Raw genomic sequence first — 15,287 nt, 5'->3', positions numbered from 1 at the left:
TATTACCTACAAACTCACAAACAATATTGAAATTAAATTGAACAAAAATATCATAATTTACTGTAATGTATGACTTGTACAGTTGTACACACTTATACTAAAATTGAATGGGTTAAACTAATTTATATAGTTATATAATAATATTATAATAACCAACAATTGATATAAATATATAATAAGTAATATGTAATATTAATACTGAAATAATTTTTAAATATGTTCTCATACATTTTTGTTAAGAATCTGTTTTGAATTTGTAAATTATTTATTCAATTACGTCACTTTTATAATATTGTTTATAATGCAAAATGCAAATGACTAATGAGAATAATATATTAGCATACAAAAAAATTATCAATTCATTAAATTTGGAAAGCTCATTAGGTTTATAAAACATTGGTAGATTATATTTATTTTTTCTTAATTTTTATTAGATAAATCAATATGATGAATGATATCATATTTTGGTCGTTTAAGACGTTTAAGTTGGTTATATAGACGACTAGAACACTATACTATATGCATTTTCAATTTGACAGTGAATTTTAAATAAAATTCAACTATTCTGTTTTTCCAAAAATATTTAATTGTATTTTTGAGTTATATAAATATTATGTAAATAAACGAAAAACAAATTTTTACATTAAGCCTCCGGTAAATCTAATAATAAAACAGGTGCCGCCTGAAAGTCGGCCACCGTTGAGTTTCAAAGATCATTAGCCAATATTTTTTTTTTTCATTATTTTTATTTATACAGTATATTTTTATGTTCATTTTTACTCCCACCCGGCAATACTCGAACAGGAGATTTCCCGCGGTATTTAAAAAAAAACAGTAACGCTCACACTATTCAAACCGACGCCGAATCGAACGCGTGGCAAAAACGTTCGTCGCATACTGTTAAGTTTCGTTTCCGGTGTTTTTGCACTCGAATATCAAGTGTTTAAAATTTTTTTTTTGTTAATTTATATGAATTGATGATTACATGATGCGAAATAAAAGCAAAATCAGTCCACAGTTCAGAGCTGACGCTAAAAAAGCAGGTATGCTATTTAATTGATTCAATTTGTTATTGAAAAGATATTAATCAGTAATCAATCTTACAAACGTAATTTAAATTAAAGCTTTAGAAGATAATCTATAGTATTGTGATTATAATAGTTAATATAGGAATAGACTTATCACAGGTTTTAACTATACCATATATATTTTGATTGTATTATACTTGAAAATAAGCGTACTGCTGCTATGTGTTATGACAAATTATAAACGTAGGTAAATCTATAAAAACTACCTATTATTCATCAAAATGTATTAAATCATAAACAGATACGTTTGGTTCCTGTTCTTAATAATCATTGTGAATAAATATTGTTTTTATTAATAATTTTAATGAATTGGTTTTGTCAAGATTATTGTTTTTATACTTTATTACTGACTATTTTTTAGATACAAGCAAAAAAAAACATGTGATTTATAATAATATAGCACTGAATTTAAATGAAATTTACAATCTAGATGGCATTGATTTAGTAATTTAATTAGATTTTTTAATATAATCAACTACACTTAGTGTAAATTAATAACTTATTAATTATGTTCTAAATGTATAATATTGTATTTTTGTTAAAACAAAATTAATACTATCTTCTATGTAAAAATCGACCTTTTGTAGAGTTTTAAATTTTTAGACTTGTTCGAGTTGCGTATTGTTGTGGTACATCAATTATCTATTAGGTAATTTTAAATATATTTTAATTTTTTAGAACAGAGTCCATAAATTAGGTACAATAAAATACTATTAACATTTTTATAATGTGGTGTAAGTCGATTTGCCTTGACTATTTGCCGTTTTACTTATTGATAAAAATAAATAATTCAAAATATATTACTATATCAAAACGCTTATGATGGTGATATTCATAAATCTTTAAAAAAACTTATGATTGATATTTTTTTTCAAAATAAATCAAATGATAAATTTTATTTTGCATGAACATATTGTATTACAATTCTTTTTAACAAGAATTTTCCTATTTTATTTAAATAGAAAAAAACATAATGTTTAGTTTTAATAATTTTAAATAGGATAGAATCAAACTTTAATTATAATTTAGAAAATAAAAATTATTGTTTTATGTAGTAAATTGCATTTTTATTCATAACTATATTAACCAAAATATTATAACATCAACATTTATTTAAATAATTACTGTATATATATTTAGTTATTAATTGACTTTTACTTTCAACAAAATAATTTAAACAAAATTGTTTTTTCGTTAATTAAAATATTAATGTAAATGCATATTTTTTTAGTGTTATTTTTATATGTGGTTAAGGATTATTTATTTATGATTCAGTCTATAGTACATAATTATTGTGATATTTTAAATATCACCATCATATAAATTATTACCTCAATTTTTTTATAATGACAAATTTTGCAAGAATAAATTACATAAAATATGTATTAACCTATAAAAAATGTTCATGTTTGATTGCCAAAATCCAAAACCAGTGCCAGGAAGGCAGGAAATCAAACTATCAATAATAAATTTCGTTACTTCATCTTCCGTTTATATATATATAAATTGATTTTTTTTCGATGGCCAAACGACATTACCAAATCCCTTTTGACTTTATCACAAAGTAAGCACTTAAAAAATATCTCATGTTATAATAATTAATATTATTTCATTATTACACACTAGGCTCATCTTATAAGTATATATATTAAATATTTGTTTTTAATATAATATACTTCAGCATCTGGCACAGACGAGTTTGACCATTTGCCAATATGTGTTTCTTTTTTCAGTTTTTAATATGTCCATTCGTCTGAGAGTGAATCATTTTTTTCGCCTCGTGCGCTTTTTGGCTCTAGATTACAGTATTATGTGCAACGTGCACCTATGTGTAGCGTAGGCGCTTTTATAAAAAAAATAAAAATAAAATTGTAAAAATGTTATCAGCTAGGCTACCAATACATTACAATTACTAATAATTATTACACTATACTATTTATGATTACTAAACAAAAGCTGTGTAATTTTTCACCATATTGAATTATTTATGTAACTATTAATTTACCATTAGTTAATATTATATAATAATTAATGATGTATTTATTAAGTTATGAAAATTATTTTAATTTTAATTTTAAATATTATAGATATACTTAGTAATGTGTCGTATATGTCAATGGCTTTTTTTCTCGTAAATATTTTTGCAAATATATCATTTATACCACATCTAAAATAATACAATTAATGCAAGCATTATTGTGATTGTTGCTAAGGTGTGTGTATGTGTGTGTTGACGTGTTGTACGAGTTATATTTAAAAAAAATTAAAAATGTATATTATATTATATAAATGAATTGACGAGGAACGCAATGCCTCTTCACTTTAGAAAATATTTATGCATACTCCTTCTAATTGTATCCAAATCAATAAGGTATTTAAATATTCAGTTACGCACATAATTTTTACACATCCCCCATCTAATTTTTTCCCAATTCAATCCAATGCTTTAATTATGTGTATTGCATATGATACAAAGTAAAATGTACTTTATAAGTTACCCAGCAATTAAATTCATTAAATATTTCTATTAAACAAATAAAATTTAATGTAATTATTAGATATTATTTAAATGATATTTCCGTTAATTAAATAATTATAATCGGTGAATACAAAAAGTATGTTATACTTAGCAGTTTTGTATATTGTATTCGTTTATCTTTAAAAAAAAATTAAAATTCCATGTATCGGATAATATTCTGTTTATTTAATAACTAATTATGTTAAACATAGTTCTATAACTTGTTTTAATTTTATTTATTATGAATAATAACCGTTTTTTTTGTCTTGAAAATTAACCTTACCTACGATTAATACAATATTGTATAACTAATAACGAATTTTAATTTAAATTGCTTGCATTTCCAACTATTCATAATGTACCAACTTTTTAAAATTTGTCAATGTACAAATATTTGAAACAACAACATTATTTCAGAATACAAACAAAAATAGAAATACACCTGTGGGCTGTGACCTAATCACTCAAGTACGAAAAAAAACATATGTTTTAATGTTAGCACCTATTGAGTGCAACTTTAGTTAAACAATTTAGTATTATGTATAATGCCATAAATGGTAAATGTGCGTACACGGATAATCTTACTGAACAAGAAATTAGTCTGTATAGTTAAATAGTTACATTATAAAACTAAAGCATGTGTATTGTGTGTGACTTGTTAGAATTAATTTCATTGTTGGTGTTGGCTCTCAGACCTCATCGTATCGATAATGACAATGATTGTATTTGTTCAGGTGTCTGGTCACCAGAGCTAAAGCATAAATCATTGGACTTAGAGAATATCTCAAGCAAAGTAGAAAAAAAACAGCCACGGACCGAAATACCTCCAGTATGGACACCCAATTCCAGCCCAACACCTGAGAGAAAGTCTTACAAGCCAGTCAGGTTCGAATCACCAACGTTATCACGTAAAATAACCAATGTGGATACTACAAATGTATTAGTTTTAATATTTATTTAATAAATCAAAATAAAATAAGAATTTAAAAGCATTAATATTTTATAGGTATCTTCAAAACCACCGGTTGACTTACCTATATTGAGCCCTCCACTACCACCTCCTCTTCCACCATCATTACCATTGAAATCACAAGGTAAGAAGTACAAAATATTTTAATTATCTCTTTTAAACATTATTGTCTTGCACTCGGCACTTAAATTTATCACAATTTTGGTGGAAGGTGATGAAAATGTTCATAGCACGGACAGGAGACTTCCGAGAGTTCAAAGCCCTACTGTTACACTCCTTCAGAAAGCAAGAGGTATAACAAATATAATCTATAAAAAATTAATATTCTAATACTAAAACTTATTACTTATGAGTTAAAATGACGATAACACCGAAAAATGTTTGAGACTTAATTAAAAAAAAATATTTTACAGTTACATATTAGATATGTAATAATACATTTAGAATTACAAAGCTACTAAAACTACTATGTAAACATGAATCAAGTAGATCTAAAAAGAAGCATAATAAACTTATTTTGAGGAGCTGACCCCTGGATCAATTTTTTATAAGCTTTGTATGGAGAGGCCAGGAGAATTTTGTATTTAAGATAACTTAGCTCCCAAGTACCCACTAGTTCCTCTAATTAGTAGGACTTGTTTCTTATATAATACTTTAGCAACGTAATTGTGTTCAACTTATGAATATTGTTAAAGCTAAAATTAGGTAGATATATAAATAGGAAGGTAATAAATTATATTAAATTATCATTTTGATTATTGATGTACGACGGTAATATATTATATACAATATTACAATATACCTGTCAGCTGTTCTACTATATCCTGTACAGTGTGCATGCATATTAAATTGTTTGTTTTAATACTTTATTGTTTGTTATTAGTATTATTAGCTAATACGGATAATACCACACTGTCTATATATGTTAAAATTTAAATGTATAGATACCTATACACGGCATTTTATATTGTATAGCACAGATACCTGCGTACATGATGCAGTATATGATTATTTAGGTTTAGCACCTATCTTTATTTACTGACTTAATGTTATCAAATAAACTTTAATTTTAAATTTAAATTACATTTTTGAAATAGCACTACTATAGAGCACTAATCACGTATAAGATGTACAATTTTTAAATAGTTTAATAAATGTAATTTGTTATTGGCTACATTGACTTATCATTTTTATTTTATTTTTGGTTTCTTTTTATTCGATAATTCAATCGACACTTATGATGATGAAATACGTTACGAGTAAAATTAAAATTTAGTTATTGGTTGTGATATTGAATTCGATGCATGAAAATAATTTTGTCGATTGAAAAATATTATTTTTAAAGAATATTCTATTATAGAATACAAACGTAAAAATTATCTGATTGCGGGTTTAATTCGATTCCATCAACGATCAAATAATTAAAGTAATTTAAAAGAGAGTTAAAATATTATTTTTATTTATCAATATTAAACATAATACATTATATTATTTCATTTATTTACGTTTAAATAGCTTACAGCAAATTTGTCTTCTAAATTAAATTATAATATTTTACAATAGATAATATATTAAGAGTATTTATCATTATGTAAAAATATTTTTGTATATGATTTTAAACTAAGGTAGCAGGTACTCACGAGTACTTATTTAACTATAAATACTTGATCATTTTGTATTTAGCCAATCTTATGCATACATCAATATTGTAATGAATAGTTAGTGTTCAATAACTGTATGGCATTGAAAAAACTGTCTTCATATTTGATTATATACTTTATAGCACAGAAGTAGTTATAAATAATCACAATTATGTAACGAACGATCGAGTATAATTAATCTAATTTTTTATACTATCAGTCGTGAAAATCGGTATATAATATTTATATTAAGTAATAAGTGACCAATAAATGTACGGTATTAAATATTGATGTTTTTATTATAGAAGGACAATTACCAAAAGGCTCTGCATACCTCAACTTGGAAGAATATAATATGGACAAAGAAAATAAAACTAGAGGTTCTACTGTTAAACGTAATGTCGAAACCCAAGAAATAAGTAAGTAAAATTATTATGAAAAAAATTTAAAAAAATAAACGGCAGAATAAATTATAAAAATATGTTTTATACTTTTGATTTATTAATAATTACATTAATTAATTTAGGGATATGAATGGGGGGGGGGGGGGGTTTAGGAAATAATGAGTATATTATATCATGATATTATAAAGATTTCTGAAACTTAAAAAGTTGGACGTTTTTTACACTAATAAGTAATAAGTATAACTACGCTAATATTTAGCATACACGTGTTCGCAATTCTAATAAAATTATAATTCTGGATAATTAAAAACATTTATCATTATATGAACACGTGATAAAGTTATTAAGATAAGACCTGTTTATCGTACGAGTGTTGAAAAGTACATTATACCTACTTTATTCGAAGCATGTGTATGTTTATTTATTCTAAAATTATATAAATGTTCTTTAGCTTAATTCGTAAAAATACAAGTTCTATATTGTTATTCGATTTCATAATTGATTTTTTTGATATATGTTTAGAATATGCTTCAAGGCGCGAATATGACGGTCTGCAATCGGATGAGAAAAAGCAAAAAAAAATGGTCGAAATCAGTCAAAAAAAGTATGAAGGCATCGGCCCGACAACCAAAGAAGGAGTTCCAATTGTATTAAGATCGGTGTGTTAAATTTTAACAGTTATTTACTATGTTTCTATGATAATTAAAGTGTCATAGATTGGGAGCTTATGCAAGAATAGTGACACATCTCAAGAAAGTAAATTTTCCAGTACAGTTGCTTAAAGGATTGTTGTTTTTTGCAATTCTCTTTATGATCTCGGATTTTTAAAATTAACTAAAAAATGTTTACTTTGCATCCTAAAAATATTAATTTTGTGTGGATAACATTTAGAAGAATTTCCAAAAATGTTAGATTTTCATCCCTCTTTTAAGTTATTTATGACATTCTTCTTGAAATTTAATTCGCACTACCTATAATGATATATTATCATAACATATTAATTAATAATAATAAATAACTAGTTATAAAATGCACATAAACACTATAATAATTTTATTATTAATTAATAAAAAACAACACTTAATTCTAAAAAAAGTATCTAAACAATAATAATGTCCTAATTTGTCTTTTGTAAATAATGTTTTATTGTTTTTAATTATTTTCAACAAAACTGGCACATTTATTGATTTGTGAAAATCTTCAGGATCATAAATTAGTGATTAAGTATGCAATAAAAGAAGAATGACTCGGCAGCAGTCTGAGGTCATTTTTAGAATTATTAAAAATGTCATTCTTGCACACTTTGGATTTTTTGCTATACATTTTCATAATAATCTCGAAAATGGAAATTTTTAAGTTATGTCACTTTTGTTATTTGCACCGGCATTATGTCTATTGGTCATTTGTCCAGAAAGTACCTAAATCTAATTCAATACAAAATTAATTAACTATATAAGAATGCTTAGAATTTATTTAAAATATGCATCAAATAAAAATTAATTTATTATTCAATCATTTAAATTTTATTTTATTTATTGATGATTAAATTAATCGATTAAAACTTTATTTTATTTTTAAAAAATTTTAAATTATTTTTAAGGTTTAACTTAGTGAACTGTCAGTTAATTTTACTAAAATATACATATATTATGTAAGAAGGTAAAGAAACTTACTTAGTATAAAAGATATTTTACGAAAAACCTTGAATAAGAGCTAAAACTTAATAGAATGACGAATATGAAAATATGATTAAGCCAGTAAAAATCGAACAATTAATATGCACTATAAATTGTTAATCTGAATTATCTAAATAATGAAAAAAATTTATATTTTACTCTGTATTAATTTAGATTTAAAAAAAAAATTGTAGTTATAGGTGCACACCTAAACATCCGCTCTCTACTCATATTTACTACAATTTATATAGAATTATAAGCAGGGGATTTATTAAATGTAAATAAAAATTATTTTAATTTTATATTTTATTGTTATAAAAAGGGGAACAAATTAAGATTGCGCATTTGATTCCATTTATTCCATTTTATATTTTATACCCTGAACCCTTAAATAATAATAATAAATTTAATAACTAATGTTGTTTATAATTAATAATTTATTTGATAAAAACTTTTAGGAAATCAAAGAACCAAACCAACCAAAATGGTACAAACAGATGTATGAATCTTTACATAAGTTTCAATCCGATGGCAAGTATTTAAAATAGAAACCATTTATAAAGATTTTTAACTTAAATAATATATACGAGTACGACATACGTCATACATTTTGAAAAATGTATTTGAATTTAATTCTTAAAGTTAGTTAAATTATGACGAATTATTATAGTTAAAAAAAAAAATAAACATTTAATTTACCTAATTATTGAATATTATTATAACTGTAAGATGACACTATTACAGATGAAGGGGTAACAGTACGATACAAAACATTATCGCGAGGTGATAAAATCTATATATATTTACAGTTTTATATTCAGTAGAAGACTATGTTGAAAAATGCTTAGCTTGACTTATTATTAACAAGAATCTCAGTTTTTAAAATCAGTTATAATTGCATCAGAATTATAATCTGTTTGATGTTTATTTACGGTTTTCTTTTATAGGCATTAAAAAATTTTAATTAAGTCATAAAATTAAAAATACTGCTTTTTGTTTAATTATTATGGCTTACTTAAAATTAAAATACATACTTAAACTAATTTTAGTAAAATATTTAGTGCAGATATACAAATACTAACATGACATATTAATAAACTATTATGGTTGTTGTATTTAATTGTAAAGGTTCGTGTATTATTAACCATGTTGTATAGTACTTATTTATTATTTATTAAAACAAATATATATAGGTTATTTATTTAAATAATTTGTTTATAACATTCATTGTATACGTATTAGTTAATTTAGGTTTTTTAATATTTATGCGAGAAATTTTTTCTATTAATAATAAAAATTTAATTTTCAAGGACCTAAAGCTAGAAAAGGTGACGGATATTTATCAGAACCGGAAAAAGGATATGATTCAGATTTCTGCGAAAACAGACTGTTTCAAAATTTAGACGGCGAATATACGAGAAATGTTTCCATGAGAAGATCGTAAGCATGAGCATTTATTTGTTATGATTATGATGTATATTTTTAATGGTTAATATGTTTTAAGAGTATCTCCTGTAAAATGTGGACAAGATAGATATAAGAACCAGCCAAGACCAATTGAAAACTATGAACCAGGACATTCTTCGATAGCCGAGAAGGAAACGAAACAGTGGTGGGACGAGGTAATGAATACTTTTGACGGGGTGAGTCAAACTCTGATTCGTTTTGCATTAATGTGAGCGTCTAAATATTTCTCTTAATTTCCAGAATTCCGACCATAAAATTCCCCCTCCTCAAAATCGGTCATCGTCAAAAAAATCAAATTTAGCTCAGTAAGAAAATTAGTATAAATTATGATTAATTCATGTGTATTAATTGAAGGTTATATTTTTAGAGCTTTAAAAGAATCTGGGTATGAAAGCGATTCTACATTAATATTTAAAAGACAAGAAAATCAATCTCAATGTCTTTCACCAACTGAACAAAAAACAGCATATAAAGTAATTCAAAATGGCGGAGAAGTACCATTCCAGGGTTTGAGAAAAACTTTTCCTGAGCGACCAAAAGGTTTGATTATAATGTTGTCATAAAATAATAAAACAAAATAAGTTTAAGTCACTATATGAACACCAATATGCACATTAATAAATCATTAACTAATTACACAAATATCTATCAACATGATAATATTTCGTTTAAGAAAAAAATAGATTCAATAATAATTAATACAAATACAAATTTCAATATTACCTACAAATATATTGAAAATTTATAATTAAATTCTAAAATTATTGACTCTGTGTGTTATTTTTATTGGAAGTTTTTTTTTATATATTTCATGTATTCGAATTATGAATGAAGTTTTATTTTTGAAATTTTGATTTATTTTATTTAAAATTGGGTAAATGGAAAAATTTAAATCTTTTTTCAACTCTGGGTTTTTTCGTAATCAAGTTTTAAAAATACATAATAAGGATTCTAAAATTTATCATTATTATTATTGTTTTTAAATTTCTTTCTAACTATATAGACATGTTAATATTATTATAGGTAGGTAGTACTACTAGTACTACATAAATAATAATAATGCGTTGGTGTTAGGTTATCACTAATTATGAGGCGATAACTAATAGCCTTAGTAACAATACCAACTTAATATTACACAAACACAGTCTTAAATTAATTAATAGCACACTAATGTTAATGAAAAACGAATTTCGTAAAAAAATAATACTTATCTACATTAAAAGTAAAAACATAAATCTCGAAGTATAGTTATGCTACGATGGTGGACATTTTATGCACGTTTAAAAATAACGTATAGGTGTAATAAATTAATTTTTCACTTTTGGTATAGATATTTGAATAATGTTTTCAATAAAAATAAAAATTCACCTATCATTTATACATATAATATACATGTATTAATACGGGTATATAAGTAATGAATGATCGTAACAAAAACAATTTTGGCCGCACTAAATAATAATGCACCGTCTACTTTTTTTGGGAAATTCTGTGGAAATTAATGGAAGCACTGAAATATTATGATAAGTGCAACGCAATATTTTATAACGGGTTTAAAAATAGCTACTATCTACCTGGCTGGCTTGTACTGCACAAACATGAAGCATCTGGATAATAGTTTAAAATAATCAAATTTGATGTATAGATTTGGAGTTGGAGTATTTGCCAATCACGTCTCATTTAACTAAAATACAAATTATGAAATTTGATAATGAAGTAATTCATCATCCTTGGAAGGAAGTCACTTGCTACCCAGTCTTTTCAAACTTTAAGAGAACCGCTAAATCATCTGCTAGTCCTACTGGATCACCCCCTACTCCTCCTCGACGAGATTCATCTCGTAAAAATTCTAGACTTGAGCGGTGGACAAAAGGTGTTGACATAGAATCTAGTGCTGAACTAAAAATTCGAAAATCAAAACCCGAAACTGATAAAAGATCAAAAAGCTCAATTTTAAAATGTTCTACAAAAATGTACAATAATGACATTAAGAAAGAAAAAGATAAGTCCCTCAAAGTTACAACTACAGTATCAACTAAAGGAAAAGTACTCCCAAGGTCCAGCACTTCTTCAACAAATTCTTCAGAATCATCGTTACCTAAAAAAACAAAATCATTATCAACTCCAGCTAAAAGCATTCCCGTCTCTAAAACTGTTCAGAAAACCATTTCGAAGGATAAGGTTCCTAAAAGTAATCTAGTAAAAACGAATAGCGGAAAACGGCAGAGTAAAAAAATTGAAATAGTTAAAACATCAGTGAAATCGAGTTTGAAAAGTGAAAAAGTTGTTAAAAATAATGAAAAACAAAATCAATTTGGAGAAGAATTTTTTCAACAACTACTTTTAACTGATGAAAAACAGAAACAAATTCCTAAAATAAGTCCAATCAAGAATAAAGAAAGGTCTAATGTATGTCGTAAAGGAAGTAAAATAGACATATATTTATCAAATAAAAAGCCTGTGAGTGAATCCAAATTTAAATCTTTTGATAAATATCAGTCATCTGGTGTAACTGAATGGGATCAGTTTGGAGATGAAAGTGTTGATTTTTTAAAAGGCAGAAGTGCTAGTGAACCACCTTCACGGTCTCCATCTTCTCGTCGTATTAAAAGCTTCCAAGCACCAGTGAAATTAATTGAAAGTGTAACTGGTATTCGCCGATGTCAACGATCTAAAAGTGCTGAAGAACCTATGGAGAGAGTGAAAAATGCTGCAGTTGATTATGAATATCAGTCCTATGTGCGAGAGTTAAGACATTCAAGTAAAAAATCCGAACGCTTCAAAGAGTTGCATAATTTTTATTGTAGTTTGGAAAGATTAGGAGAATTAGAAAAAACTGCGGAAAAGGCAAGTAATAAAGTTAGAGCACGTGGAGATTTGATAGATTACGATAAGTGGAAGACTATTAGAGTCAAGGAAAAAGCTGAAACTGAAATAAAATCATTACATGCAAAACTTGAAGATGTTCAGAAATCAAAAGATGTGCTTTACAAAACTAAAGATCCTGAAGAAATACGTTGGAAAAGAAATTTAGATCGGGGATTGAGAAATAAAGAAACTTCGGTAATTGATTTGAAACGAAAATTCCATGCTATAGGGAATGATACTTATCGTAAACCAGAAGTTAACGTTTACAGACCACTTTGGAGAGGAACTTCAGTTCAAGATGTAGCTGAATCATTAAAACATATTACGTCATCAAAAAGAGGTCGTCCTGTATCAGAAGAGAGAGAAAAAAATTACACGTCTATACCTAGAAGATCGAGTTCTAGAAGTCCTTCTAATATTGGTTGCCGAATATGGAGCAGTCTTTCTATGGAACAATTGAATCGGCTCAAGACACAACTTAATGAAGTCTACAGTACAATATCTGATTTGAAAGGGGAAAGGGTACCAAGAGCCATACAAAAAAATAGATTAAAAAATGATTACGAAATTGAAGTTAATGGCAGAGTAAAGAGATCTGAAATCAGTTCATCCTTGTATATAAGATCAAGTTCAATGGGACCAGCTAGAAAAAATGAAAGAGAAGAAGGCCTCAGAAAATCAGATTCGATTGGATCAGTATGTTTAAGTGAAAATGAAAAAAAAAAAATTTCAAGAAATATAAGCAATGAAGTGTTAGAAAAAAAACAAAAAAAACATTCAGGGAATGTCGTAATACCCAAAGAAACTTTAGGAGCTGTTGCTGCTGTAAAATGTAAAAGTAATATTTCTGAAAGTGTTTCTCCAAGAACTTGTTACTCAATAGATGTATCTGAAGAAGAATCTATTGCAAAGAATTACGAAAAAAATTATTTATTGGTTTTGGCTGATAACGAAGACAAGAAAAAGATGATTTCTGATTGGGCCAATGGCACAAACATTAGTGAATCTAGCTCATCAGCTTCTACAGTTATACATCTTGGAACAAAGAAAACAAATTTACATTCATCTCAAAGTTTTTCATCTATGAAGTGTATTTTTGGGGAAAGAGAATGTATGCGAAGAGTATTATCTCCATCACCCGATCGATGTTACGGATATTCAAAATTAATTAAAAATGGAGCTGTAAGAAAGCTTCGTAGAAAATTTGAAAGCTTCGATGATCTTAGATTTTTGCATACACCGAACGAATCAAATACTTTAAAAAGGTATAAAAGTGACCCCGAACTCAACAGAAATATTATTAGATATCATGAATATGGTGATGTGCAAAATCTGAAAACCAAATATGAACGGTGCAAAAGTCCAGTGCCTAAATGTCCGTTGAGACCAGACAATAGACTTATGCCTCGTATAAATGTAATTAGTAAACTAGCTAGTCTTCAAGACAAGTTAACTAAAGGTGAAGTAGAAAGAATAAGGACCATGTTTGAAAATAGAAATAGAGCATTTATGTTGGGTCAATTTTATACTTCCACTCCTGACTTGAGAGAAGCAAGGAAGATGATACCATTTTTAGACTGTAATTGGATGGCACACAGATATCCGGAACCAGAACCTTTTACCAAACCAAAAACGAGACCAAAATCTGCATCACCAGTCCGTTACAACAGAAAACATCATCATCCTTCAATTCTGAAACATTCAAAACATGATGGGTTTTTAAGCCAACCATACAATCCAGAAGCTCATAAGCCCAAGTATAGGTGGACACCATCTTGGAATGGTGTATGGACCCAACAGCCAACATTACCACCAAAACCATCAATCGTTAAATTTAAAGGTGCATTTTTTTTAAATCTATCCACATTAATCTTCAAAATGCACATACAGTTTATAATAAGAACGTAAGTTTAAAACTTGAATTTCAAATTAAAACAAAAATTCGTCCAACTTATTAATTAGTTAATTAACTACATGTATTTTAAATTTAGAACATAGGTATAGACGGTTATTGTATACATTTTATAAGCTGTCTGTTATACGATTCTAAAAATATTTTCCAGCTTTATTGTTTCATTTTTAACATGATAATTATTATTATGTGTTATAGACTTGTAGTTCGTTAAAATTGTCTAACATAAAATAATATTCATATAGTAAAATAACAGAAATTTACAGAATAGGTGATAATTATTTTATAAAATACAAAGACCACCCAACGCTTATAGGTACAATGATAGGTAGATCGTAGATATACTGTATAGTGTATTATAGTGTATATCAGATACCTACTCTAAATAACCGTTCCCAAATAAATTCAATTCAGAAAGTCGTCTGCATATATTAACTAATACAATATTATTACCTACCGTACATTTAAATTATATCTTTATGATTATTGTAATGACCATTCGTATTGAATTTTACCGACAGTTTCTTAACATGCGACCAAGTTAATTAAACAAACTCTTAAAGAAATCGAAAGTAGTATTGAGAAGTACGCTCCATTTCGCGGTAGGTAGTGCGGTACTTTACAAAAAAACAATCCATTAACGTACACGAAATTAACCTTGGCAAGGTTCAAGGCTACTATTATAAAATCCAGATAGGATTCAAAAAATCCAAATTCCTGTGCCTATATTATATTATTATATAC

General features: G+C 26.5%; 1 protein-coding gene across 6 annotated transcripts in view; it reads left to right on the top strand.

Moving 5' to 3' along the window:
- The window catches only part of LOC107170575 (Cbl-associated protein), a 52,496-nt gene that overhangs the window by 28,979 nt on the left and 8,230 nt on the right, over window positions 1-15,287 (top strand). For 3 of the 6 annotated variants that reach the window (XM_089224351.1, XM_089224350.1, XM_089224355.1), the window contains 12 exons: window positions 4,341-4,543; window positions 4,613-4,700; window positions 4,788-4,868; window positions 6,522-6,635; window positions 7,143-7,279; window positions 8,755-8,827; window positions 9,041-9,079; window positions 9,607-9,736; window positions 9,801-9,939; window positions 10,004-10,068; window positions 10,131-10,303; window positions 11,409-14,471. In XM_089224351.1, coding sequence (XP_089080477.1) covers window positions 4,341-4,543; window positions 4,613-4,700; window positions 4,788-4,868; window positions 6,522-6,635; window positions 7,143-7,279; window positions 8,755-8,827; window positions 9,041-9,079; window positions 9,607-9,736; window positions 9,801-9,939; window positions 10,004-10,068; window positions 10,131-10,303; window positions 11,409-14,471 — 4,305 coding nt within the window. The remainder of the gene's footprint in view (window positions 1-4,340; window positions 4,544-4,612; window positions 4,701-4,787; window positions 4,869-6,521; window positions 6,636-7,142; window positions 7,280-8,754; window positions 8,828-9,040; window positions 9,080-9,606; window positions 9,737-9,800; window positions 9,940-10,003; window positions 10,069-10,130; window positions 10,304-11,408; window positions 14,472-15,287) is intronic. The other 3 variants (XM_089224352.1, XM_089224354.1, XM_089224353.1) reach the window with 3 other exon arrangements.

The sequence above is a fragment of the Diuraphis noxia genome, unplaced genomic scaffold, assembly GCF_037042655.1.
Source record: "Diuraphis noxia isolate RWA-SAM2 unplaced genomic scaffold, SU_Dnox_SAM2 contig0003, whole genome shotgun sequence".
Classification (NCBI taxonomy): domain Eukaryota; kingdom Metazoa; phylum Arthropoda; class Insecta; order Hemiptera; family Aphididae; genus Diuraphis; species Diuraphis noxia.
The sequence above is the reverse complement of the archived record's forward strand: the minus strand, read 5'-3'. Positions and strand labels throughout refer to the sequence as shown.